The sequence below is a fragment of the Rhinoderma darwinii genome, chromosome 12 (assembly GCF_050947455.1).
Source record: "Rhinoderma darwinii isolate aRhiDar2 chromosome 12, aRhiDar2.hap1, whole genome shotgun sequence".
NCBI lineage: Eukaryota > Metazoa > Chordata > Amphibia > Anura > Rhinodermatidae > Rhinoderma > Rhinoderma darwinii.
This window is the reverse complement of record NC_134698.1, coordinates 10,259,547-10,287,531: the sequence shown is the minus strand read 5'-3', so window position 1 is coordinate 10,287,531 and position 27,985 is coordinate 10,259,547. Positions and strand designations below refer to the sequence as shown.

The window sequence follows — 27,985 nt, the reverse complement described above, 5'->3', positions numbered from 1 at the left end:
CCCATGTATAATTATAAATTATTAATAAATACACAACATGTTTGCTTGACTTCCACTCCTAGCCTGTCATGAATACTTTTTCCTCACACTCCTGCCTGTAACAGGTGAATAATAACGTTCTCCTTTATGACTCGACGCCATCTTATTCTCGAACCAAATCACAGGCGGCATCACGTGACCTAACTGCCGCTCGTCTCATCGCCGCGCCTGTTTCCCGCCTAAGCTGAAGCCGCGTCACGTGACCTCGCCCCTTCTCAGAGACGAGGGAGCTCCCCCGCCGCCATTTTACATCCAGGACCTGCGTCATCACCTCGTATATAGCGTCGCCGGAATAAACCTGCTGACAAGTCACACACAGCAGCGTCAGTCAGTATTACCGAGGTGTCATGTACGGGCTGGTGGAGCTGATCTTACACACGGGATAATATTACACAACCAGACCAGGCTCCTATATAGGGTTATATGAAGAGTCTCATGTCTGAGGTGGACAGATCATTTGCTGTAGAAAGATTTTAGCGAATACACTGGAAATAAAAGTCCCTGGCAAAGGTTTTCCTCCATGACTGAAGTCAAATTGAGACCATGATTTGCGCTCAATGTTTAGTCGCCGTGTCCGATCCTGTCACCATTATAGATCCCCTTTAATAGGCAATATATAAGGGATGCTATTGCCCTTGCTGAAAAGCACCCGAATCCACCTATGGGGCCGATGTGAAGCGTGCAATGGCGGCAGCGACTGTTTTATGCGCTAAAGTGTTGTGGACATGCGCTTTTAGGCGAAACGGGGGCGCCCTCAAGTTATGGTAAAATCACGGCATTACCACGAAACATGAACAAACAAAGGGGTATTTTATATTGCTGGCCTATCCTCCGTATGGTTAATTAAAATCAGATCTGTGGGGGTCTGACCTCCGGCGATCAGATGATTGATCGGGGTCCTGCGGCCGTTTCCCAGTTTACAGGCATAGCGCTGTACACACCCGTAGCGTCTGCAGTTTCAAGTGAATGGGACTGAGCTGCAATCCCAGCGCCAGCCACTACCGATGTGTATGGCGCTGTGCCTGGTAAACACTGACGACACCGTGGCCCCATTGATCATCTGATCGCTGGGAGTCGGACCCTCATGGATTTGATATTGAACTATCCTAAGGATTGGCCAACAATATGAAATGCTCGGAGAACCGCTTTAATGTTTCCTAAACGGGGAATAAGCCTTGTGTGAATCGTGTCCATCACAAGAAAAAGGATTGTGTCCGAATTTTTGCGATTGTTGTCGGTTAAAAAACGGGAGACCTTTTGGACTCCCATAGGAGTCGGGTTTTCTCCCGCATTCATTGAGGGTTCAGTGTTCGCTGCAGGAATTGGCGTTTATACCTGCTGCCCGCACAGTGGTGAGTGCGTCCTTACACGCGCAAACACACGGGCAGATTTACTATTCAAAATGCGACAATTCTGGCGTACATGGTGTGCGGCGCATTTATTAACTGTTTTAGACATGCTCCGCGGTGGTGTGGCTTAGTGTGAAAATGTCGCGGTCTGGCAAAAAAGGGGACATGGTTTAAAATGTAACACTGCGTCAAAATTGCGCAATAGTTTTAGCGCAAAAATTATCGCTAACTAAATTAATCAAAAAGTGGGATATGGTAGAGAAAAATGTCTAGCAAACTGAGGGTATGTGCACACGGAGTGTTTTCAGGTGTATTTCGGGGTAATTACGCACCTGAAAAAACGGAAGTAGAACGCCTACAAACCTGCCCTTTGATTTCAATGGGAAATACGGCGTTCTGTTCCGACGGGGCGTTTTTTTTTACGCTTCGTTCTCAAAAAACGGCGCGTAAAAACACGCCCGCGAAAAAGAAGCGCATGCCACTTCTTGAGCTGTTTTTGGAGCCGTTTTTCATTGACTCCATAGAAAAACGGGCGTGAAAAACGCGAGTGGCATAAAAAAACGTCTGAAAATCAGGAGCTGTTTTCCCTTGAAAACAGCTCCGTATTTTCTGACGTTTTTTGGTAAGCGTGTGAACATAGGCTGAGGGCGGATTTACTCGACCGTGTAATACGTCCGTGTGACGCGCGTGCTTTTCACGCGCGTCGCACGGACCTATGTTAGTCTGGGGCCGTGCAGACAGTCCGTGATTTTTGCGCAGTGTGATTCCGCTGCGTAAAACTCACGACATGTCCTATATTTGTGCGTTTTTCGCGCATCACGCACCCATTGAAGTCAATGGGTTGCGTGAAAATCACGCGCATCACACGGAGGCACCTTCGTGGGACGCGCGTGATTCTCGCAACAGCTATCAAACTATGATTGCAAACAGAAAAGCACCACATGCTTTTCTGTTTATAAACATAAAAACAGCTTCATAATGATGGCGGCGCATCATATGATCATGGCACACGGAGCTGTTAAAGGGAATGTGTCGCTAGAAAATTTTTTGTCTTTTAGTTAACACATTTAGTGTATTAATGATTAAACATTGTTCTAATTTTTTTAATTTTTTCACGCGTCAGGAAATATTATAAATTAGATTCTAATTTATAACATTTCCCAGTGCTGGTCACTAGAGGGAGCAATTCCCAAAATTGCAGCATTGGCATGTGGTAAAGCAACCACATTGCTTTATGCTGCAAAATTAGAGAATACACACTCGCTCTAGTGTCCTCACAGAATCCCCCCTCCCTTATCCTGGCTAGTGCCAGGAGAAAGGAGGGTATTGAACGGTCAAACCTCCTACACTGTGTGCCGCCATTTTTTGAGCTAACACACAGTGTAGTAGGTTTACATACAGTAGTAAACACACAGTAAAACACGAACATACACAGACCTAACTTACCTGCTCCTGCCGCCGCCGCTCCCTCCGGTCCAAGTGCTTGCTTCAGAACACAAGTCCGGAAGCCGCGACAGGAAGTAGTAATCTTACTGTCCGGCCGCGGCTTCCGGTCCACAAGAAAATCGCGCTGGACGTCGCTTGGCCGAAGACCTTAAATTTGGACTGTGTGGGAGCGGCGCATGCACCGTTCACACACAGACGGCGTACAGCATAGTGGATCGAAAGGCTCCCGTTCGCATTCACTATGGGACTGTATGTGCCGTATTCCATGTCCTGTATGTGTCGTTAATCGACACATACAGAGATGGAAAAAAAAATGGCAGCCCCCATAGACAAGAAAAAGTGAAAAAATAAAAAAAAGTAAAACACAAACACACAAATAAATAAAACATTTTTTAATAAAACACTAAAAGCAAATTGATATAAAAAAAAAATGTTCGCGACACCTGTCCTTTAAGTGCCTTTTGCGCCCTCAAAACGCCACGTTTTTTGCATGCGCAAAACGCACACGCTCGTGTAAATCCGGTCTGACTCAGTATTAGTAAGGCCTCATTCACACGGCAGGGTTTCCCGGCCGGGTGCCGGCCGTTCATAAATCGGCCGGCACCCGGCTGCATTAGGAATAATAGACCCCTAATGGGGCTATTCACACGACCGATTTTTTGACGGCCGGGAAAACAGGCCGTCAAAAAATAGGACATGCTCTATCTTCGCCCGGGTACCCGGCCGCCCGGCTCCCATAGAAGTCTATGGGGCCGGGTAATACACGGCCATCACCGGGATGTGTTTTCCGGCGCTTGCGCTCTATCTCCTCCTCACAGCGCAGAGTGCATGTGAGGAGGAGGAGTTGATGCCATTCTGACGAATGGCATCGCTGTACACTGTGTGGCAGGGCCGGGCTGTACAGCAGGTGGAAGGGAGCGCTGCGCTGGCTCCCTTCCCCTGCTTGTTTTAAAAGCACCCTGGCCCGGCGACACCTTCGATGGCGCCGCTAGCGGCTGCTACTACTGTAGCGACGCCACTATAGCAGAGCAGGGAGGTATCTCCCCGCTCTGCTATGTGCTAGCCGCACTTTAGCTCATTGAAGGAGCGGAATCCCCGTGTGTTCGGGGATTCCGCTCCTGGACAGAGCGCTTGATGTCTCTGTCCATATCTGGGCAGTGACATCAGGGGAAACTCCTGAAGCGGAATCCCCGAACACATGGGGATTCCCCTTCAGGAGTTGCCGCTGATGTCACTGTCCGGATCTGCCCAGCCCGGCACGGATGCAAAACTTAATGCAAACCAGCCGGGCAAAATGGCCGATTTTACCGGCCGACACTCGGGCTCGGAAACGACCCGGTCGTGTGAATCCCGCCTAAATCTACCCCACAGTGTTTGTGCAGATGGCACGGACAAATGCCAGTCTGATTTATATATTTTTTTCATTTTTAGCAGTAAAATTATACTAAAAGACAGCTTTGATGTGGGTTCCCCCTTTCCATTAGGGTTTGTTCACACGGCGTATTTTCGTCCGTTTTTGATTTTGTGTGTGCACATGCCCTTACTGTCATTTGGATATAGGATTGTATACCTGTGGGTTGTCAGAGGCAGGGCTGCTATTGTGGTTTGGAATCATTATTTTCTGTTGTTCTTTTAAATATTTTATTTTTACTTTATTATGCGACCCTCACATTCAGTGCAGCCAAAAAATGCCTATTTTAGAGCATGCTCGAACTTGAAAATTCGCAATATGCTCTATTGTACCACAAATTTAATCCGGATTTGGCATGGATTTTACCTTCCCTATTGTGAAAGACGAATCTAGCATTACTGTGCAATCACGTGAGCCAGGACTAATAGAACAAGCAGTTTGTATTGTGATATTTTCATAGCTTCTTTACAGAAGTATTCCAATCTCTCCTTACGCCGTAACCACAGGATATGCCATAAATGTCTGATAGATGTAGTACCCATCTCTTGGATATGCACCTATTTGTAAAACGGGGCATCCTTACTCTGTCATACCTTCTCTCGATAGGATCCGGTCACTGTCCGACAAGGTGGCCAGGTTTTCCGGAGACAACCAAGTGCATTTTGCTACGGTAACAGAGTAGTCTTCGCGTTACACTGTGTCCGGAACTCCCATTCACTTCTATAGGAGTTCTGGAAACAGTGTAGCAAAAGGACAGCTGCAGAAGGTAGGACGGGGAGTCAGAGGGCCTTGTTCTAGAGATAGGTACGTGTGCCAGATGTCGGACCAGCATCTATCGGACATTTATGGAATATCCTGTGATAATGCCATAAATGTCCCAGATGGGAGTACAGATTTGGAATGTATAGAAATGATTACGCCGATTTGTATTTCAGGTTATAAATATAAATCGATGATGGCAACTGCTCAGATGCACCGAAGCTCTGTGGTAAGTTATAATTTTTCTGTATCAACATAAATAGGGTTGTCTTCAGTAATCCTATGGGGCAGATTTATCAACACTATCTATGAGTAAGCCCATAGCAACCAATTACAGGGCAACTTTAATTTATCCAGATCGGCTTAAAAAATGTAAGCTCAGCTCTGGTTGCTATGGGCAACAAGGCCAGTTTTATTCATAGACAGTATGATTAGAAATCTCTCAATCCTTAAAGAGAGTTCCACGCTACAACTTAAAAGGACTTTTCCAACATCAACATTTTGGCTGGTGTAATTTAGCTGCGATTTTGTGAAAACTGCATCAAAATGGGGCGGTTTTTCCACGATTCGCAGCAAAGAAATGCATTTTCATATTGACGTGTGAATCCAGTCTTAAGATATAAATAAAAAATGATGTATAATTGGTGGGGCTAAACCTCGCTAGAAAGAAGGGGATGTCATTCTTGGATTTCTCTGGAGAGACTGTAATGGCCAACCTGGTGTCTCCTAAGAAAAGCCATGGGCGGATAACGGGAGTCAAAGGATGTACAGAACTCCTTCATTTTAGTGATAGGTGGGGATCCCAGAGGTCCTTCCTTCATGATCATACATTTATGGCATATTCTAACATTATCCCGTAAATCCTAATGTTGGGAAAGCCCATCTAATTTCATAAGCTGGTATAAATTATGTACAGTCTGAACGCTACCTACAGTATTGTCTCCTTTGTGGATTTTTCCCAAGTATCAGCAGGAAGTGCTAAAAAGTGACAACGCCTCTGGTAGCCAATTGGTGATGTTCAAAGGGTTGTCATTTCCATAACGTAGAGTTGGAGGGGAAATAGAGCTTACCCAGCCCGGTTTGGAAATTCTTGTATTCACTGCTTTGCCAAATTTCATTGCAGTACCAACTCAAGGTTCCCATATTGAGAATGCAAGTCGTACAGTTAGGTCCAGAATTATTTGGACAGTGACACAAGTTTTGGCATTTTAGCTGTTTACCTTAACATTGAATATACAGTTATATCATCAATATCGGCTTAAAGTGCAAATTCTCAACTATCATTTGAGGGTATTCACATCCTAATTTGAGGAAGGGTTTAGGAATTACAGCTCTTTAATATGTAGCTGCCTCTTTTTCAAGGGACCAAAGGTAATTGGACAATTATCTGAAAAGCTATTTAATGGGTTATTCCCTCGTTAATCCATCATCAATTAAGCAGGTAAAAGGTCTGGAGTTGATTCCAGGTGTGGTGTTTGCATTTGGAAGCTGTTGCTGTGAACCCACAACATGAGGTCAAAGGAGCTCTCAATGCAAGTGTAACAGACCATCATTAGGCTGAAAAAAAATGAAGAAATCCATCAGAGAGAGAAGCACAAATGTTAGGAGTGGCCAAATCAACAGCTTGGTACATTCTTGAAAAAAAAGAGTGCACTGGTGATCTCGTGAACTCCAAAAGACCTGGACGTCCACGGAAGACAACAGTGGTGGATGATCGCAGAATCCTTTCCATGGTGAAGAAAAACCCTTCACAGCATCTACCCAAGTGAAGAACACTCTCCTGGAAGTAGGTGTATCAGTATCTAAGTTTACCATAAAGAGAAGACTTCATGACAGCAAATACACAAGGTGCAAGGTGCAAACCATTAATCAGCCACAAAAATAGAAAGATCAGATTAGACTTTACCAAACAACGTCTAAAGAAGCCGCCCAGTTCTGGAACAGCACAAAACTAAGATCAACCTGTACCAGAATGATGGGAGGAAGGAAGTATGGAGAAGATTTGGAACGGCTCATGATCCAGAGCACACCACATCCTCTGTAACACATGGTGGAGGCAGTGTGATGGCATGGTGGGGGTAGTGTGATGGCATTGTGGAGGCAGTGTGATGGCATGGTGGAGGCAGTGTGATGGCATGGTGGGGGTAGTGTGATGGCATGGTGGAGGCAGTGTGATGGCATAGTGGAGTCAGTGTGATGGCATGGTGGGGGTAGTGTGATGGCATGGTGGAGGCAGTGTGATGGCATGGTGGAGGCAGTGTGATGGCATGGTGGGGGTAGTGTGATGGCATGGTGGAGGCAGTGTGATGGCATGGTGGAGGCAGTGTGATGGCATGGTGGAGGCAGTGTGATGGCATGGTGGAGGCAGAGTGATGGCATGGTAGAGGCAGTGTGATGGCATGGTGGAGGCATTGTGATGGCATGGTGGGGGCAGTGTGATGGCATGGTGGAGGCAGTGTGATGGCATGGTGGAGGCAGAGTGATGGCATGGTGGAGGCAGTGTGATGGCATGGTGGGGGCAGTGTGATGGCATGGTAGAGGCAGTGTGATGGCATGGTGGAGGCATTGTGATGGCATGGTGGAGGCAGTGTGATGGCATGGTAGAGGCAGTGTGATGGCATGGTGGAGGCATTGTGATGGCATGGTGGAGGCAGTGTGATGGCATGGTGGAGGCAGTGTGATGGCATGGTAGAGGCAGTGTGATGGCATGGTGGAGGCATTGTGATGGCATGGTGGAGGCAGTGTGATGGCATGGTGGAGGCAGTGTGATGGCATGGGCATGCATGGCTGTCAAAGGCGCTGGGTCACTAGTGTTTATTGATGATGTGACTGAAGACAAAAGCAGCCGGATGAATTCTGAAGTGTTCAGGGATTTACTTTCTGCTCAGATTCAACCAAATGCAGCAAGGTGATTGGACGTCACTTCACAGGACAGATGGACAATGACCCAAAACATACTGCGAAAGCAACACAGGAGTTTATAAGGCAAAGAAGTGGAATATTCTGCAATGGCCGAGTCAATCACCAGATCTCAACCCGATCAAGCTGCATTTCACTTGCTTAAGACAAAACTTAAAGAGGCTCTGTCACCAGATTTTGCAACCCCTATCTCCTATTGCAGCAGATCGGCGCTGCAATGGAGATAAGAGTAACGTTTGGTTTTTTTTAAAAACAAGCATTTTTGGCCAAGTTATGACCATTTTTATATTTATGCAAATGAGGCTTTCTAAAGTACAACTGGGCGTGTTTAAAGTTATGTACATCGGGGCGTGTATTATGTGTGTACATCGGGGCGTTTTTACTTGTTTTACTAGCTGGGCGTTGTGAATAGAAGTGTATGATGCTGACGAATCGGCATCATCCACTTCTCTTCACAACACCCATGTTTGTTTTTTTCCAGCATTGCGATTTTTGTGGCCTAAACGCTGCGAATACGCTGCAAAAGTTACAACTCTTGGCTTTTTGTTGCAGGTTTTGAATCCCCATTGAATTTAATGGGGAAAACTCACAACAGAAAATCAATTACTAAATCTCACCCACTTTGCTGCTACTATAAACGCTGTGGAATTTCCGCACAGAATTCTGTTGCATAAATTCCGCAGCGTTTACGCTACTTGGGAACCCGGCCTAATAGTGCAGTCCGTGTTGAACTGTCCTGCTGTCTCTGCTTATGGCTAGTTCTCAGCCATATTATCCGCACCAGCTCACAACCTATGTTACCTGTTTGCTGACCTGTCTCTTTTCTCTTCAGAGCTCAGTGACACTACCCAACCGCATCGCCACAGAGCAGCAGTCTTTGGTTCTTGTTAAGAGGCTGCTTGCTGTGTCTGTATCATGTATCACTTACCTGAGGGGCCTATTTCCTGAATATGCATACGGGACAAGATACCTTGAAGGTAAGATCGTTATTACTCTCCTTTTTTCCTTGCAAGATTTTAAAATGTTACAAATATATTGTCAATTGATGACTTTTATGAAAGACGTGCCCTTACTGTAAATATCTTCACAATTAAAAGGGTATTCCAGCCACAAGCATTTATCATCTATCCACTGGGTAGGTAATAAATGTTAGATTGGTTGAGGTCCAGCTGCTGGGAACCCCATCGGTTGCTAGACAGGGTGTTTTCGGTCCCCCATGCCCCCTCCAGCGGCTTGAATAGAGCAGCGGACTTGCATGCATGTTGTGACTCCATTCAAACTCCATGAGAGGGATGGAAACAGCCGAGCGCTGTGCATCAAGTTGTCCAAGTTACATGAAAATGGGAATCTAGAAGAATTAATACTTAGGATGGGAAATGAGCCTAAATATGGTGGAATTACTAATAAATATGGCATTTTTCATTGATTTGGGGAAATTAAAGTTGGATATTTTTTAAGATTAAAGACGACCTTTTCTTCCTTGTCCCACCAGACATATGTGTGAAGATTCTGAGGGAAGATAAAAGCTGTCCTGGCTCAACGCAGCTTGTAAAATGGTGAGCTATGTGTAAAAAAAACTGGTCTAACTTCTATCTGAGCCATTTTTTACATTTTGTTGTGTTGTTGGGTCTCACAACAACACAGGTTCATATGCCCTTTCTGGAAAATGGACAAAGAGTGGGATTCCCTTAGTCAGAGCAAAGAGACACTTATCACAAATAACTGTTACTACTATGGCGGACTCAACATGACCATGTATTACATCGTCAACCTTTCATATGAATGTGCGCCATGGAAACATCTATTTCCTTTCTATTAAATGACATCTTATGTTGCAGGATGTTGGGGTGTTACGATGCATTACAGAAAAAATATGTAAGTATTTGTAGCTGTAGTGAAATTAGGCAGCATATTGTTGTTTCAAGAATACCTTGCTGTACAGTACTTAACCCTTTAAGGTTGTGGCATATAGATGCAGCGATTTTTTTTTTTTATTGCTTTTTCATCTGTGTGTTATGTGAGCGAACAACCAATTGCAGCAATTTTTTTTTTTCCCACTATCTTATCAGTGTATTATATGAGCGAACAAGCAATCTCATAGTCTAGTCACATAGTGGGACTGAAAGAAAAATGGAAAAATGAAAGGCAAACAAAAGGAAAATAATATTTTATGTATATATATTTAGATATATAATATTTATTTTTTATTTTTTTAATCTTTTTTTAAAGAAAGAAAAAAAAAGAAATACACGGAAAACTCTTTTGCCCATTAAAATGCTTTATTATGTAAAAAATATAAAGAAAAAACACATAATTAGTATTGCCACATCCGTAACGACCTGATATATCATTATTTGACCCACATGGTGAATGCCGTTAAAAAAAAACAATGACAAAATTGCTGTCTTTTGTTGTTAGAGCGAGATGTCAGCTCAATTGTAATCAAATCTGACTTGATTTGATCAGAATTGAGCTTAAATGAGTGTTCAGGAGAGGGAGAGAGAAAGACGGGAGAGGAGCTGACAGGGAGCTTGTCTGGTGGAATTGTTAGTGAACGGCATCCAGCAGCTTGTAATGTACTGGAATACAGTTAGAAGCCAAACTGTGCAAACATTTTTGTTTATTAAGAACAGGTGTCCATAGCCTATAAAGTGTAGGTTCTCCTTAAAGGAAACCGCATATCTCCCAACCATCCCGAATTTAGCGGGACAGTTCCAGATTCTGGGCGGTATCCCGCTGTCCCCGGTGGCCGGGAGTATGTCCCGCTGTCAACTGTATCTGCATCGCCAGGATGCAGATACAGTTGAACCCATTTCTGAAGCAGGGAACCATCAGCTCCCTGCTTCAGAATTAGTTCATAGTGGAGGAGCAGAGGGAGCTCCTCCGCTCGTTGAGGACTCCCCGGCACAGCGCTATATAGACAGTGACGTCAGTGGCTACTCCTTAAGCGGAATCCCCATTGTCGATGATCTGGCCGGAGATTACGCTCCACTAGGAGCCCCTGATGTCAATGTCCATATATGGAGGCATCTGTGTTGGCTTTATACTGTATGGGTTCATCTATGGGGCTTTATACTGTATGGTGGCAGCTATGGGGGCATTATACTGTATGGTGGCAGCTAGAGGGCATTACACTGTATGGTGGCAGCTATTTGGTATTATACTGTATGGGAGGCATTATGGGAGCATGATACTGTGTGGGCTGAACCAGGTCTGTATGGGCGGGAAATGGGTGGGATTAGAGGTGTGGCTTAAAAGGGAAAAATTTGCTGCATCGGTTGTCCCTCTTTGTGATACTTGAAAGTTGGGAGGTATGGGGCACCTGTCATCTAGGTTATGCTGCCCTTACTGTACAGTAATAGGAAGAAATTTGTCAATCAGTGGCGGGTGGGTGTGGAAGCGGCAGCTCATGAATACATCAGACTTTTCTCTGGCGGTTCAGGCTACAGTACATAAGTCACAGACCACTGAAATCAGCATGCCCTTTCACTACTTTATCCTGCCCTTAGTGAGGGCAGCGTCACCTAAATGACAAGTTCCCCTTTAAAACCATTTTAATGTTTACATATATAGTTGTTGTACATAAAAAGTTCAGAGCTGTATTCTCAATTCTGCAGGCTTCACAGCTGAAATCCTTGTATCATAGAGTTACCAACCATTTAAAATGTAGTACTGCAGGTACTTTGTCTGGGCTACAAGATTATTTATATATTATTTGCTACTTGTTAGTAATACATCAGTCTGATCTGTATTTGATATATCTTTTTGCTTTGTACAGCTAAGAATGGTGGTATTAGCAGTAAGTATTACGAATTGTTTTTTGTTTTAAGTTCAGCAAAATATTTTTTTGCCTCAGATTTGCCATTGTATGCCAGAATACGTAACCTATACTAACTGGGAGTGGATGAATCTATACTGTAATAATGTAATTTTATAATTTATCCTTTTAGAAAAGTATACAGGTCAGCACTTTAATTTTTGCCATAGTTTTACCTAGTTATTTATTGCCCAGTGCTTTAACATTAAACATATTGCCAATTGACATTGTTAACTTAGCCGTCAAGGAAAGCCAAGAAATGTATATAGAAATGGAAAGTGGAATATATAACATATTGGGCTATGTTCACATCTCGTTTTTTGCCTTCTGTCGGTGTAACGGCAGGGGGTAGGGAGACGGACAAGTGAGCCCTAATCTACCCGCCACTCTGTCCCTGCCTACTTGCAACGACCCGCCCTAGGCGACGGGGTACAACTGGGCGGCGGTCCCTGCGCTCAGTAAGTGCACGACAAACACGACAAACATACAAGGAACACAAGCAAGGAAAAGGGGCCGTTGCCCACGGCAACACCGTGAGCAACCAGAGTGGTGAACGAGCCGAGTCAAGCCAGGAGTGTGCGAGGTACAAAACGAAAAGCAGAAGAGTAGTCGGTAAGCCAGGGTCGGTATGGAGCAGGATCAAAAATAGCAGGAGCTGTAGCTGGGCCAGGAACCACAAGGAAGGAAACAAAAGCAATAACAAGCACCGAGGGACAGGAAGTGCAGGCTTAAATAGACCGAGGGCGGGAGCTAGCTGAGTCTGGCCAGGTTACGATAGGCTCTCCCACTCCTAAGCCTGCCAGCCTGAATGGTGGAAGCAGGAGTCAGTCTCAGGGATGTATTCTCAGGTGCTGACTGATTAGTTCTGGGAGTTAACCCCGCAGTGCCTGGCAGATCCTTTACAGTCGGAAGTATACGTTGGGAGGATTCCCAACGAATACCTCCGATGGAAGGCACCGACATATCCCACTGTATAGGCATACAGTGGGATATGTCGCCCTGAACTCCACGTGCACAGTGCTATTTTAAGCGCTGAGCCCTGGGAATCTCCTGACGTCTCTGTCCATATATGGACAGTGACATAAGGGGCTTTGAGATGCCGGAATCCCCGGCCAGAGCATCGGCAACGCTCTAACTGGGGATTCCGATCCTAGAGGGAGCCCCTGACGTTACTGTCCATATATGGACAGTGATGTCAGAGGCTTTAAACGACGTAGTCCCCGGCCAGAGTATCGGAAGCGCTCTGGACGGTGATTCCAGGACTGGAGGAGCCCCTGCTGTCACATCGCAGGAAAAATGGCGTGGTTTTACTGCATTTCAAATTAATTACAATGATGACAGAGGAGGGAATACTGAAAAAATTTTTGGTGTTTATGGCAGGGAAAAATATGAAACAGCTTTTATTTATTGCAGTGATTTTATTTCTCTCGATGTGTGTTGCTATTCGACAGTTTTCTTAAATATTTGACAGTCAACAAAATAAAAATGTATCTTATTTTTTTTTAGCTGTATGCAAATATTGAGGATCCACAGGTGTGTATTTTAGGACATATAGTGATACTGCATTGCCCTCTGCTGTATGTTCTTTGTCATTAAAGTGTCCTGCGTTGGAATAATGGAAAACTTGACTTTCCGCAGCACTAAGGGCAAAGCCACACGTGGCGGAATTGCTCTTGAATTCCGCTGCGGACACTCCACAGCGGAGCCGTTTCTCCATTGCCTTCCACTTCTTTTTAGTAGGGTTCGTTTAGACGAGGCTGAAAATTCCGCTGCGGAGCATAGGCTGCGGTGCGGAATTTGGTGTCCGCAGCATACAATGGATGTTGCGGACCAGTGGCGGACTGGTTGCGGACTCATGGCGGAAGTTCTCCATTGACTTCAATGGAGATTCTAAATTCCGCAATGAAGTCCGCAGCTGTCATGCACATGTTATGTGTGCTGCGGATGCGTCTTGCTTTTTTAACATGACATTTCTTCATTCTGGCTGGACCTATGTATTTCTAGGTCTACAGCCAGACTGAGGAAGTCAATGGGGCTCCCGTAATCACGGGAGCGTTGCTAGGTGACGTCAGTAAATAGTCACTGTCCAGGGTGCTGAAAGAGTTAAGCGATCGGCAGTAACTGTTTCTGCCCCCTGGACAGTGACTACCGATCCCAATATACAGCAACCTGTAAAAAAAATAGAAGTTCATACTTACCGAGAACTCCCTGCTTCTGTCACCAGTCCGGCTTCCCAGGATGACGTTTCTGTCTAAGTGACGGCTGCAGCCAATCACAGGCTGCAGCGGTCACATGGACTGCCGCGTCATCCAGGGAGGTCGGGCTGGATGCCGAAAGAGGGACGCGTCACCAAGACAACGGCCGGTAAGTATGAAATTTGTTTACTTTCACTAGGGAAAGGGCTGCCCCTTCTCTCTATCCTGCACTGATAGAGAGAAGGGAAGCACTTTTACCGCAGTCCGCAGCAGCTAGTCCGCATCAATTTACTGCACATTTTGGGCAGATCCGCCGCAGAATCTGCAACGCAGATTCTGTGCGACATTGATGCGGACAGTTGCGGAGGAAATCCGCCATGTGTGGGCATGCCCTAAGGCTTCGTTCACATCTGCGTCAGGGTTCCATTCTGACGTTCCGTTGGAACTTCCCATCAGAAAGGGACCCCGACTGAAACAAATGGAAACCATAGATTTCCATTTGCATCACCATTGATTTCAATGGTGACGGATCCGGTGCCAATGGTTTCCGTTTGTCTCAGTTGTGCAAGGATTCTGTCGTTTTGACAGAATGAATAGCGCAGTCGACTACGATATTGATTGCGTCAAAACGAGGGAACCCTTGCACAACTGAGACAAACGGAAACCATTGGCACCGGATCTGTCACTATTGAAATCAATGGTGATGCAAATGGAAATCTATAGTTGCCATTTGTTTCAGTCATGGTCACGTTTTTAACAAGAAGCTCCGACGGAACGTCAGAACGGAACCCTGACGCAGATGTGAACGAAGCCTAAGAGTCTGCTCATCCATTCAATTTATTATACTCTACTGACACCAGCATAGTCTGTGCAGAATTGAAAGGAGTTTCACAACTCAGGACAACCTCTCCCCACGTGCCCTATTTGGTGGCTCTCCAGCTAGGGACCCCCCTCCCCATCAGTAAAAGTAGAAAGCTACTGTGAAGAGCATCTTGTATTATCACAATGTGGAGACGACGGCAGCTTCCCCCAGCAATAAAATCTGATCAGCCGCAGGACACCCACCCTGTCCTTATCAGCTGATCACTGGGGAGGGGGATTGTAGGAATGGAATGTATAAGAAACTGAGTTGGTATGTTTTTATTATAAGTGAAATGAAGATAAAATATTTCCTTGGTAATTATTAAATCCGCATGTCTTTGATGTTAGACTATTACAGAATGCTACCAGTTTAAGTTTAAGTATACTCCGAGCGGACCCATCATGGACTTCACTAGGTAAGTAGGTCGTATTTCTCTATGGTTTATAATATAAATAAATAATATCTTCTGATTACATTTATTGACTGCAATGAGTCGTTGATAATTATTTCTATCATTTTTGATAATTGGGGATTAAAATTTTCTTTTTGATTCTCAATTTGATATTAAAATGAATCCTTTATGGAAAAAAAAAATGCACTTTTTTATTCCTGTATGTTCTGTGATGCGGGACCTCCACCTTCCACTGCCAGTCACTTCCCTAGGTTTGGGAACAAAACAAACCTCCAAAACTTTTTGACACCAAATAAACAAAATATTAAAGGGTAACTAAACTTTCAGAAAGCTTCTGACATGTCATAGTGACATGTCAGAAGTTTTGACCCCACCAATCGCTAAAACGAAGCGACAAAAGCGCTCTGGTGAGTGCTGAGCCACTTTGTTTCTGATCGTCTTTTTTCGGAAAGCCGATGTAGCGAGGCGGACGGGTTCATACTGGGTTTCCTTGATGTTCTGGTGAGTCTGTCCAGTGACGAATATCCCTGTTTGATTGTCAGCTACTGCTGCATAACTCACCTAGCATCTGTGGATCAGCAGTTACTGAATGCTCTTTTTTGTATGTATCTGTCTGTTTGTAATTTGGTATTTTTAAAGGGGTTTTCCAGGGATACAAATGTTTGTACTAATACTCAATGTCTAAATTAAATAAACTTCCTAATATGCATTGTGTCGAAAATCGGAACTCATTTGTTCCTATTCCCCCTACCTCTGGCCGGCTGGAAGTTCTGCTTTTCATTCAAGTGTTTTTATACTTCGACACACAGTGCACGAGCGTTATTATGCAGGGAGACCGGTGAGAATACCTCTCTGAGTATCGAGACAGGTCTGTCATTGAAGCATAAGCAGAGAATGAACGGCGCAGTCATTGATGAGACTGTGGATTAATAGGATGCCTCAAACCTGGGACTTCTGACGTAGACCCAGGTTTGAGGCATCCTATTGGTCCACAGCCTCAATGCCCGCCCCATTCATTCTCTGCTTATGCTTCAATGCCGGCACCGTTTACTTCGCTTTCATGCTATTCCTCCGTGCTCCTGTGCTGCTCGCCCTTTTCGGGGCGGCCAGCGCACGATCACTTAGGAATAGCATGAAAGCGAAGTAAACGGTGCCGGCATTGAAGCATAAGCAGAGAATGAACGGCGCTGGCAATGAGGAGGCTGTGATCCGATAGGATGCCTCAAGCCCGGGGTTTCTGATGTAGCACCGGGTTTGAGGCATCCTATTAGTCCACAGCCTCCTCAATGCCCGCCCCGTTCATTCTTTGATTATGCTTCCATGTCCGCCCAATTTTTTGGGTGTCCTTTAAGATAACTCAGTGCTCATGCACTGCCCGCCGCAAAAAATTGTGTCTCTCTGGAAAACCCCGTTTAATGGATATAATTAAATGCATATTTTAAATGTATTCTATGTGTGGTGGATATCATACTCCTTTAGTATTTGTGTACAGGTTGGATGTACGGACTCAATAGAAAGTCTATGGGCCTGAACACTGTTACATCGGCTTTCCAAGAAAAGTGGCTCAGCGCGTACCCGAGCGCTTCTGCTGCTTCGTTTCAGCGATCGGCGGGGTTCTCAGTGCTATCAAAACTCCTGACGTGTCATTATTACATGTCAGAAGTTTTGTGAAGGTTTAGTTACCCTTTAATGTATTTCTATTTCTAAAAATGCAAAAAAAGGTCTCATTTGAGCTGAAGTTTCAGTGTCAGGAAATGTATCATAAGTGGCTAATTTAGACAGAACTATTCAATGTAATGATCTAGACACTAAGTCACATGGTGTACAGATGGATAATGACACAAAAATATAGTTTTTACATACACATCAATTATACCAGCCTGATGCATTCATATCCAATTGATCAGAACGGTCTCTCAACATTGTTTTTTATGTGTGGAAATTAAATTATTTGCTCTTTTACTAAGATACAGTTTCACATCACACGCTGCAGGTTGGGGTAGCCGAGATGGTGATGGCTTCATGGCCCGGGGCAGGAGGTAGTCTTAGGGGGCCAGTTGAGGTAGCATCTCTCAGGAGCCAGGTGAGAAAGGGGCATAATGACATGAGAATTAGGAAAGGTAATTGGCAGGTGGTAGTGGGCAAACAGCGATTGAGGTTTAAGTAGGACACAGAGCAAGTAGGGTATTAACCTTTTTGATTTTGCAATGGAAACCCCACCTCTTGATGGGGTTGTTTTTTTTAATGTGTTTGGTAAAGTACCATGCCTAACGTGAGCCGTGCAAATGAGCACCGATCAACGAGACAGCTCGTTGATTGGTGCTCGTTTGCTCCTTTCACAAAGAGCTATGTATGGGGATGAGCGCTCATTGCTCCGATCGCTAGTTCCCATACATTTTTATCATGTCGGCAGCACGTTTCGCTGTTTACACAGTGAGATGTGCTGCCAACAACAATAATAATTTCGGCATTTAAAACGATGCAATCTGCCGATGGACGAGCATTTGGTTGTTCATCGGCTGATCGTTGGCCTGTTTACACAGGGCAATTATCGGGAACGAGCGCTGTGAACGCTCGTTTGGACAATAATTGGCCGGTCTAAAAGGGCCTTTAGTCTGTCATTCCGAAATCCAATCGTTTTAAAGTAAAGTATGGCCATAGCAAGTGTCCCAACAACTACATGGCAGCAAACCTAGCACATAGGGAGTAGAAGCTCTACGGCTTGTACTGTAATAAATGTATGATCGCTGGGGTTCTCACCACTGGGACCCCCATTGATCACTAGAACAAGGGTCCCGACTCCCCCCAGATGTTAAATGGAGTGGCGGTCGCGCATGAGCCCCACCAATCAACCAGTTATCTCCTGAAAAGTAGTAAAAACTCATTTACTCATGTAATACTTTTTGTTTGCAGCAATAAAGGGAGCATTGTCACTGCTTGCACAGATTTGAAGAAGTCCAGCGTTCTGCTTGTCCGCAAACTGTACGTTTTGATGCAGAATTTGGGCCCTCTGCCAAATGATGTCTGTCTGACTATGAAGTTGTTTTATTACGATGAAGGTAAAATGTTAGTAATGAATTCGATACAAATGTAAGGCGAAATTCATGTTTGAAAAAGATCAAAAATAGTATACAAAAACACTGCAAGGTTTACATAGGATTCTAAGGGACAAACTGGGGTTGCACGATGCATCAAAATATCGACACTATATCAATGCTGTGCAGAGTCAAACGATTCAATACCGTTAATTCATGTATTTCATTTGACCGCGCAGCTTAGTATTGTAAAACATGAATTTAGTCGGTAGATGTGATGCGGCTGGCGCTGCACTAATGAGCGGCGGCACCGGCCCTGAAGAAAGAGAACATGGCGGGCGCACTACAAAACACCCCAATGTTCTGTCTTCAGTGCCAGCACCGCCGCTCATTAGTGCAGCGCTGGCCGTATTGCATCATGCTGACCCTGCGGGCACAACAACTGTGTGTTCGCGATCAGTAGCGGGGCAATGGCTGTATTACACAGTCACAGCCCTGCTCTAACGGCGAAGATCAGAGAAACCTCTGATCTTCTCCGATATCCCATTGAATGCCACGATCAAAGCTGAACGCAGCATTCAAGGGAAAAATGAGGAGTCCCTGTGATGCAATCGAGGGACATACCATATATGGGCAGACAGCTCAGGGTCCATTGAAAGACTCCAGGGCTGTGTTACCATATTTCCTGTTGTTAGGGCATACTTCGGTATGTCCTAATAACTGCCTGTGTACTATCCGTACATAGATATATGCCAGAACATTAAAGATTCAAAATAGAAAAGTAAAAAAAAGAAAGTAATGTTAAATGAAAAAAAACGAAAAAAAATACGCATACACATTTTTTACAGTAACCATTAAAATAAAAGTCTCAATACATAAAATATACACACATTCGGTATCATCGCGACCGTAATAACAAATTTATAGCGTCATTTATGATGTGTACGCTGTAGAAAAAAAAATGCTTTCTTTCACTTATTAATGTGAGGCTCGAGGTGTTATGCATTTTAAACCTCAATTTGCTTCATATTAATAGTCATTAACCCCATCATGTACCTCACACATTAACCTAATGTTATCCATTATGACTGAGGAACATGATGGGGTTAATTACTATTAATGTGAGGCACAAGAAGGTTCAGAATTCATCGCACCTCGCGCCTCACATCAGAAAATAGAAGAACTTTGAAGAAATAGAAGAAAGTTGTTCTAACCCTTTCCAGAGTGCACTGATCAGAGGAAACAATGGCAGTCACTGAACTAAGGGGAAAACTTTTGAGGAAGCATTTTAAAGGCACTGTCTTAGTGAGGGGATCCCCTTCCTTGGGACTCCTCCTCTATTAGCCAGAGTGTGTCACATGGTGCCCCATTGAAGTGAATAGAAGCCATGTAATATTACATTTCCCATGAGCACTGCGCCTGCAGCTTCTCCCAGTGATTATAGCAGATTCCCGGGGGTTCCAGCTGCCGCTTGATCTGGTCGGACAACATGACTGCTTAACTTCCACCCTTGCACAACCTTCAGATGGCGAAGATGAAGATAGGAACAACCATCATTGAGTCCTGTTTCCATGTTTTTCAGACTGTCAAAAAGATGTTTTCTTTCTTTTCTTATTTTTTTATTCCTTTCTAGCTTCACGGTCCCTTTAAAATTCAAGTCAGTTGTATCCAAAATCAATTTAAAAAAAGTTATATAATAGATTAGATGTCTTTATTTTGCCTCTGTTTGTCATTTTTAGTTACTCCAATAGACTACCAGCCTCCCGGCTTCAAAGAAGGTACCTGTGATGGCATGATGTTTGAGGGGGAACCCATGTATCTAAATGTGGGTGAGGTGGCTACACCTTTTCATACCTTAAAAGTAAGGGTTACTACCGAAAAAGACAGGATGGAGAACATTGAAAAGAACATACTAAAGAATGTGGAGATCAAAACTCCCATACAGACCATCGAGCTGGATGTGGAAGAAGCTCAAGACGCAGGCAGTTTTGTAAGTCAAACAAGGGGAAGTATGGATTTACACAAAGCCCATTGAATAGTCAATAAGGTCATGTGCGGGCCTTAGGGTATGAGTTGCCATCTTGGGAACGGGGTCTTCTTAGTCTATATACGGCCTCCACATCGATCCTTTGCTAAAGAACTTTAAAAAAGAGAGAAAAATGTTCAATATTTGTTTTTGGCAAGAGTTCTTCTTACTTATGCGGTCCGTGTGTCCTTCAAATCCGTTCCCTATGTTCCAGAGGGAATGGCCGAGATTAAGCCGCAAACACAGACAGGAATAGGATTCGCTCTTAGTTTTGCGGCTCTGTCCCACGGCCCGCACACGGATCAGTGGAAACCGCGGTCGTGTGCATGGGGCCATGTAAATGAATGGATATAATGTTTATTCATTGACTGCGTTATGCCATTGTATTTTAATCGAGCTCCACCTTTGAAAACGGCATTTCTGTGACTTAAATACTGAAATCTAGTTATTATCTTCCCGGTGATGTCTTGAAATTAGATTTCTAATGCTCATTCTGTTCTGCGAAACAAAAATGGAAAATCAATGAACCGAAATGAAATCTGTTGCAGGAAACATAAACCGCTCTATTTTCTTTTTACCTCCATAAAGGAAGAGCCACTTTGCGACCATACAGTTGATTTTGAGAAAAACGACATCGCATACTTGAAGGTTGACGGTAAGTAGCGCAGAATACATGAATATCATTATGGTGTCTGCTCTGTTATTAGGAGGCCGGGCTCTCATAGAAAATTTTTTTTTGCAGATTTTTAGCTGTGTGAACTGTGACATGTTTCTTTTATTAGTGACAGTGTCTGGTAAGGCTCTGTTCACAACTCAAGTGGTGTGGTCGACAGCAGCATTTACACCGTGAAAATCTCCTGATTTATATGCCCGGACGTATGTCGCTGTAGGCCATACTGTAAGGGCCTGTTCACATCACCGTTCATTTCCGTTCCGGGGTTCCGTCGGAGGTTGTGGTTTCACTTTCACTTTCCGTTGCGGGGCTCGCCCGACGGAACCCTGGAACGGAAAGCGAACGGTGATGTGAACAGGCCCTTACATACGAATGTCATAGACTCTCATTGTAGAAAAAAATATATACTGCAGGCTATATGTTTTTTTGCTAGGTGCTCTTGTATTGGAGTCGACTAAGTTTATCAACACAGTTAAAAATAAGGTATGCCGATGCATACCGGTCAACCATTTTGGCATACATCCAATCTGTAGAAGTCTGGATACATCTGGCGTACACGTTTCGAGATATGCATGTTATATACGTTCTTCTGGAATTACAGCGGGTGTACACAACAAGTGTGGTGTGAACATAGCCTAACCCAGTTACTCCTGCTTATAAGAGTCTGCATAATGAAACCATAATTCATGTATAGACCATAGCATATCTTTATAGTTATCTTTGAATATGCTTTTATTCTTCTTCTTTATTATTATAATGACTGAATGTAGAATTGCATTTTAATCATTCCATTTTTTGACGTTTTACTCAAACCAATCAAAAAGTATAACAAATCCTAACAGAAGGCAGCAGTTTCTTTCTGTTGCAATCCATGACTCCAATTTCTATACTGGATAGAATAGTGTAGTAGGCTATGCTGTTTTGCAGAACCAAAAAATTTTCCTGATGTAAAGGAGGATATCTGGTACCTACTTCATGACATTTGCCGTCAGATAAATCTCATTGAAAACAATGGGGCCATTAAGGGAAACCTGTCTTTACACCTTCCTGTGAAAACTACAGAATAGAATAGGGGCCCGACATGGGCCGTGTAAACGAGCGCCGATCAACGAGACAGTTGGTTGATCGGCGCTTGTTTGCTCCTTTCACAAGGAACTATGATCAGTAATGTATGGGGACGAGCGCTCAATACTGCGATCGCTCGTCCTCATACATTTCTATCATGTCGGCAGCACGTCTTCTTGTTTGCATAGGTAGATCTGCTGCCGACAACGATAATATTTTCTGTATCATAAACGATGCGGTCAGCCGATGAATGAGCGTTTGCTCGGTGCCCTGTTTATACAGGCCAATGATCGGGAACGAGCGTTCTGTTCACATCTGTCTATTACATTTCTGATACGATATATTTTCAGAACTTAACCTTACTTGTCAAGAGGATGAAAGCATGAAGTCTGAAAATGCCGGAAGTCAGAAATCACAGGTACATGTTTGATTTTTTTCAAGAATATTTGCATTTGTTAAATACATACTGACAATACAGAATTGTTATGAAACACTTCCAAAAACTAGTGCCCCCCTCAAATTACTGATAGAGGGGCCTATGAGAGCGCACACTGTATGTTAATCTTGTAACAGTGCCTTAGAGTGGTCTTTATTAAAACCCTCGAATCGGAAAGATGAATTGAAACATTACTGTATTTAATCCCAGAGCCTGATAACAGATAGTTATTGTCACGTAGGGTGCGTGGACCCACTGGGCTGTACCGCCTTAACGGTATGGCAGCTGGCCAACAGGACACAGGTCAAAGTCTATAGTTCCTATAGCTGTACCTGTGGTAGCAGTAGCAAGACCGGCTCGGATGGGACTTAGGCAGCAGGCAGGCAACAGGCGTGGTGTAACAGGACAGGCGTAGTACTCAGCGCAGAACGACTCCAACTCAATACGGCACTTGGACCAGGATAACTCGGGATACAGGTAGCAGGAACGGGAAACACTGGGAACCGGAAGACACTTAGGAAACCATTTGCATAGATGAACACGGGTAACGACAACAACACTCAGGCAATGCAGGAAGGTGCAGGGCCCCTCTTATAGTCCAGGGTGCACATGGGCTAATTTGGGACACAGCAGAGTGAAACGGAAGTGAGGAGGAGGAGGTGCGGGCCAACGCTCACTGATCCATGGCTGCGGCCGTCAGGAGGAAAGTAAACCTCGCGGCCATAGTCATTACAGTTATGCATAACATTGCTGAGAACTTGCAAAATATATACAATTTATAACACATGGAAATATATATATATAAAGTGCAGATTATTATGTGTTTAAACACGCATTTTTCTTTACTGGCTAATTACAGACAAATCTTTACTATTGTTTTTTCCTAGAATAGTCAGTCGCTGCTAGCCGATGCCAACTCTGCTAATGACAGACGAAAGACCAGGAGTGGGCGGATCCTTCCTGACACGGTTTATATAGTCAGTAAAAGCTGTAACTATGAAAGAAAGCTGAGTGTTTCACGATTACCACAATCAATGAACGAGCGTTTAGCAGATGAACCTGAATTGTTCCTCTTGGATATCACTATTGATAGTTCTATAAAGCAAAATGTATGAAGTGCTTTGTATTCGCTGCCGGTGAAGCTCCAAACATAAAGAAACTAAAAGGAAAAAATATTAGAACATGATATCCTAACTACAGTTAATAATCTTTGTTTGGGGGAGGGGAAATGGATAGTTAAAGAAGTTGTCTGCTATGGACAAGCCCTTTCTATATGCTCTGTAAGGCCCCCTTCATGTAACGTTTACTACGATTGATGTGTGCGGCGGAAAAAACTCTAGACTTATACGTTAAAGTCGTCTGTGACATATGACCTGGTATCTGCCACCATAAACTATAATGGTATCATGAGCTGGGGTGTTAAGAGTTCATGAAGTGTCCGTGATTAAGCGGATACCCCTACAATCTATGGGTGACGAATGCAAATATTAGGCAGTCAATAAAATCTATTAGAAAGCCCATGACGTATATGTCATCCCATAGGCTCCCATGTTAAAGTGTAACTAATCGTTAAAAAAAGTTTTGGACATGTCAGAAGTTTTGATCGGTGGGGGTCTGAGCACTAAGACCTAAACCGATCGCTAAAACGAGGCAACAGAAGGCTTTTTTTAATATTTTCTTTAAGTTGGTCTATGCTAACATTCATATGACCTCAGGATCAGACTACACAGGGTTTGTTTGTAGTCTGTAACCATGGAGACACATAGGTCAGCATAGGAGCTGTATACACAAAACAGTAGGAGATTTTTTTTAAGAAGGCCATACCTTCCAACTTACAAGAATTGTAAAGAGGGACAACTCCTGCGGCGCGCAACCATTTTTTCACCGATAACCCCCACCCATACACAAGCAGTAGAGCCCACACAGTATAATACCCCCATAGTGCCACCCCACAATATAATGCTCCGATAGTGCCCTCACAAACATAGTATAATTCCCAATAGTGCCTGATAAAAAGAATAAAAGAAATACTCATCTAGCCCCCGTTCCCCTGTGCTGTAAGGAATCTCTGCTTTAATGTGTAACTTCCACTAGGTGTCAGCAGCGTGCCTGTTTTCATACTGGTTAGCATCTGGCATGCGCATCACAGGTAACATTGTGTTGTGAATGTTTAGTTCACGTCCTCACTCATAACACTGTATCCGCACCCAGGCACGGTTTCCAGCTGACATAAAGTTATGGCTTTTTGCTAGGAAATACCATAACTTCATAATTACTGCTGAAACCTTCGCTGATCATTAGATAGTTGCTGCAGTGCTAATAAAGATCAGTGGCCGCTGCAGATTTTTCACTTGAGCTGGGCTATGTATGGGTTCTTTGGAAAGCGCCTGGTTGGGAGCAGCTGAAATGAAAGCGCATTGCTCTGCTGCTCCAATTTATTATTTGATTACAATGGGGGCTTTGCAATAGAGTCTATCCTGAGTCTCTTCTCCTTCATTATATGAGAGAACAAAAAGTATATTCTTAATTCATCAAGCATGATGTCTGCTGCTATATAGTATTTGTTTTATATAGCTAGGAGGTACAGACAGGTAAACACAGAATTATCCATGTAATCCACAGTTGATACTTCAGTACCTATGAACAACATGGCAAACATTACAGAGCACATGAAACAACTTTGATCTAATTTACTTTTAGAAACCTACAACGGTGTCTGAGAAAAAACTGATTCAGACTGCTAAAAGAGGCAAGAAAAGACTACAAGCGAACAAAGAGGTGAGAGTGAGAATAAACATAACACAAGTGTCAGCACATTTCATTGGTTGGACCTGACAAATTATACCACGATATGAACTTTGAGTCCTGGCTTATACCAGAGCTTTTTAACTTGTATAAATCAATATTCTGCAGGTTTTAATTAAGGGGTATTCTGACCAGAGACATTGACGGTGGATATATCATAAATGTATCACGGCTATAGGGTATGTGGACCCACTAGGCTGCTCCGCCGTCCGTAATGGAGTAGCAGCTGGCCAAACAACTGTAAAGGATCTGCCAGACACAACTTCTGTGTATACTCCCATAGGTAATCAGTCTGCACCTGCTTCTATGTCTGTGAGACTGACTCCAGCTTCCACCACTCAGGATGGCAGGCTTAGGAGTGGGAGAACCTATCACAGCCTGGCCAGACGGAGCTAGCTCCCGCCCTCTGTCTATTTATACCTGCCTTTCCTGTTCCTCCTTTGCTTGTGATTCTTCTCGTGTGGTTTCCTGGCCCTGCTGCAGCTCCTAGCTATTTGACCTTTCTTCATACTGACCCCGGCTTACTGACTACTCTCCTGCTCTGCGTTTGGTACCGCGTACACTCCTGGTTTGACTCGGCTCGTTCACCCCTCTTGTTGCTCACGGTGTTGCCGTGGGCAACTGCCCCATTTCCCTTTGCTTGTGTCCCCTTGTCTGTTTGTCTGTCGTGCACCTACTGAGCGTAGGGACCGTCGCCCAGTTGTACCCCGTCGCCTAGGGCGGGTCGTTGCAAGTAGGCAGGGACAGAGTGGCGGGTAGATTAGGGCTCACTGTCTGTTTCCCTACCCCCCTGTCGTTACAACAACTGTCAATGAAAGTCTTTTAGGACAAGAGCACCTGGGTAGAAGAAAGGCAGACACTTGGCGTGATGACACTTGTCGTGAAGATACCTGGCACAGATGACACTTGTCGTGAAGATACCTGGCACAGATGACACTAGTCATGAAGATACCCGGCACAGATGACACTTGTCGTGAAGATACCTGGCACAGATGACACTTGTCGTGAAGATACCTGGCACAGATGACACTTGTCGTGAAGATACCTGGCACAGATGACACTTGTCGTGAAGATACCTGGCACAGATGACACTTGGCACAGATCGCACTGGACACAGATGACACTGGAACCTGGATGGGCCGTCAGCGTTACAAAATGTCTGATTGTTGGGAGACCCTATCGGTAGAATGGGGCACTGGTGGTCCGTGTTGCAATCCAAGTTGGCCTTGTTCGGCTGTTTTGGCCTATAATGCTCTTCTTGTCTTTCCCTCCTATTTGTTGCTGTGGACAGCCTCCTTAGAGTACCACGCGGAGGGGGTTACAGGACCCCTGTACTCCCATTAGGAGGGGTCCCAGAGGTGAGACCCCCACCCTTCAAACACTTATGGCGTGTCTTGTAGGGGTTAGATCATATTTTATGCTAAATGACCTATATGTGATTTTGGGGCATTTTCTCCCTAACACAACAAAAATATTCCTGTGCTTGAATTGCATGAGGGTTATTTTGTTTCAGCAGTTCTGTAAAGGTTTTTTTTCTTACCTGTCTTTATTACTGCATGTAGAGTTGGAGCATTTTTTTTTATACTTTCAAACAATTTTACATTTTTTATCTTATCGTAATGAATTGATTTCAAGCGCCTCATATTGTAAGTTTTCCTTATAACAGACAGGATTTGCTGCCTCTCCCTATAGGATCGTTCGATATGTCCATACATCATTTACACAGCTTATCTTCTCTGGTGAGACATGAACCTTCAGTTTATTCTACGGGCATACATGAAACCATAGGCTCGAAGATCGAATATCGATAAACACTGGGTGCGGAAAATGTCCGAAATGACATGTAATGCGAGCGAGAGTAAATGAACCTATAGGAGGAAGCGATTAGCCTTTATTTCTGGCATTGATTACTGCAGTGATCAATAAGAAGGTCACAGACCTGCTGTGCGCACCTTCACTGTTGTAGATACTATGACCTGGGACACAATGGTGACAATTTCCTTGTTCCTCTTGCAGAGTCAGGCTTTGGATCTCTCCTGTAGTCAAGATGAACCTACCGTACCAAAGAGAAAAAGATTCAGCGAGCCAAAAGACCCCATATAAATGATCCGCCTACCACCGCTGTTCTAAAAGTTATCACCGCGAAAGGTTCATTTAACACAGGTTGATGCCAATTTTTATTTAATTGTTAGTTGAAACAACTTTATGTCTTAATAAATTCAAATGAGGTAAAATAGGTTGTTGTCGTGTAAATTCAGCTGATGTGTGTAGCAATTTGAAATAAATAAAAAACGGAGCATGGAAAATAGGATGCGCCTAGAGCCCGAAGTGACTCGCCTCCAGCAGGGCTTAATAGGTGTACAAAGATGGCAGACCTGAGGGCCTTTATCAGGCCTCAACACTGCCATGACGACCATTGGCACCCCGCAATCGCGTCACGTGGGGTGGGCGATGGCACGTCAGAGGAGGCTGCCCCCCCCCCTCACGTCAGAGGAGGCTGCCCCCCTCATTTTAATATCCTATTGACCACGGCATCTGGGGGGTAAAACGAGTGAGATGCTGCCCGTTATAGTGAAAGGAACAAGATGAGCAACGATTCGGTTCACACCAGAACCTTTCTCAAGCTTGATGAAAGGTCAGAAAAGACCATGCCTGCATCGCTGGAGTAGAGGACGGCGGGGAACGGCGACAGGTGAGTGGTGCTATGTACAGGGGGTGAGCGGTACTATGTACAGG

The 27,985-nt window shown here is 44.3% G+C and overlaps 1 protein-coding gene across 4 annotated transcripts; it reads left to right on the top strand.

Moving 5' to 3' along the window:
- The first annotated feature begins 200 nt into the window (after nt 1–200).
- HORMAD1 (HORMA domain containing 1) lies at nt 201–27,485 on the top strand. 4 transcript variants are annotated; one of them, XM_075844943.1, is made up of 15 exons: nt 201–366; nt 5,181–5,233; nt 8,756–8,900; nt 9,416–9,479; nt 9,762–9,798; nt 11,702–11,722; nt 13,247–13,273; nt 15,145–15,212; nt 18,123–18,268; nt 19,984–20,234; nt 20,859–20,925; nt 22,359–22,426; nt 23,332–23,421; nt 25,145–25,222; nt 27,266–27,485. In XM_075844943.1, the coding sequence occupies exons 2-15, from the start codon at nt 5,198–5,200 to the stop codon at nt 27,350–27,352; spliced, it is 1,185 nt and encodes a 394-aa protein (XP_075701058.1). In that variant the 5' UTR covers nt 201–366; nt 5,181–5,197; the 3' UTR covers nt 27,353–27,485. The 4 variants fall into 4 exon arrangements, with proteins under 4 accessions (XP_075701058.1, XP_075701059.1, XP_075701061.1 ...); XM_075844944.1 differs by having other exon boundaries at nt 201–381; XM_075844946.1 differs by having other exon boundaries at nt 201–388.
- Nucleotides 27,486–27,985: the final 500 nt, after the last annotated feature.

Excerpts from the sequence above, each read along its gene's own strand:
- HORMAD1 (XM_075844943.1), top strand. The coding sequence starts at position 5,198 with ATGATGGCAACTGCTCAGATGCACCGAAGCTCTGTG. Across the intron at positions 22,427-23,331 it reads CCGGAAGTCAGAAATCACAG|AATAGTCAGTCGCTGCTAGC; the intron begins GTACATGTTTGA and ends GTTTTTTCCTAG. Across the intron at positions 25,223-27,265 it reads GACTACAAGCGAACAAAGAG|AGTCAGGCTTTGGATCTCTC; the intron begins GTGAGAGTGAGA and ends TTCCTCTTGCAG.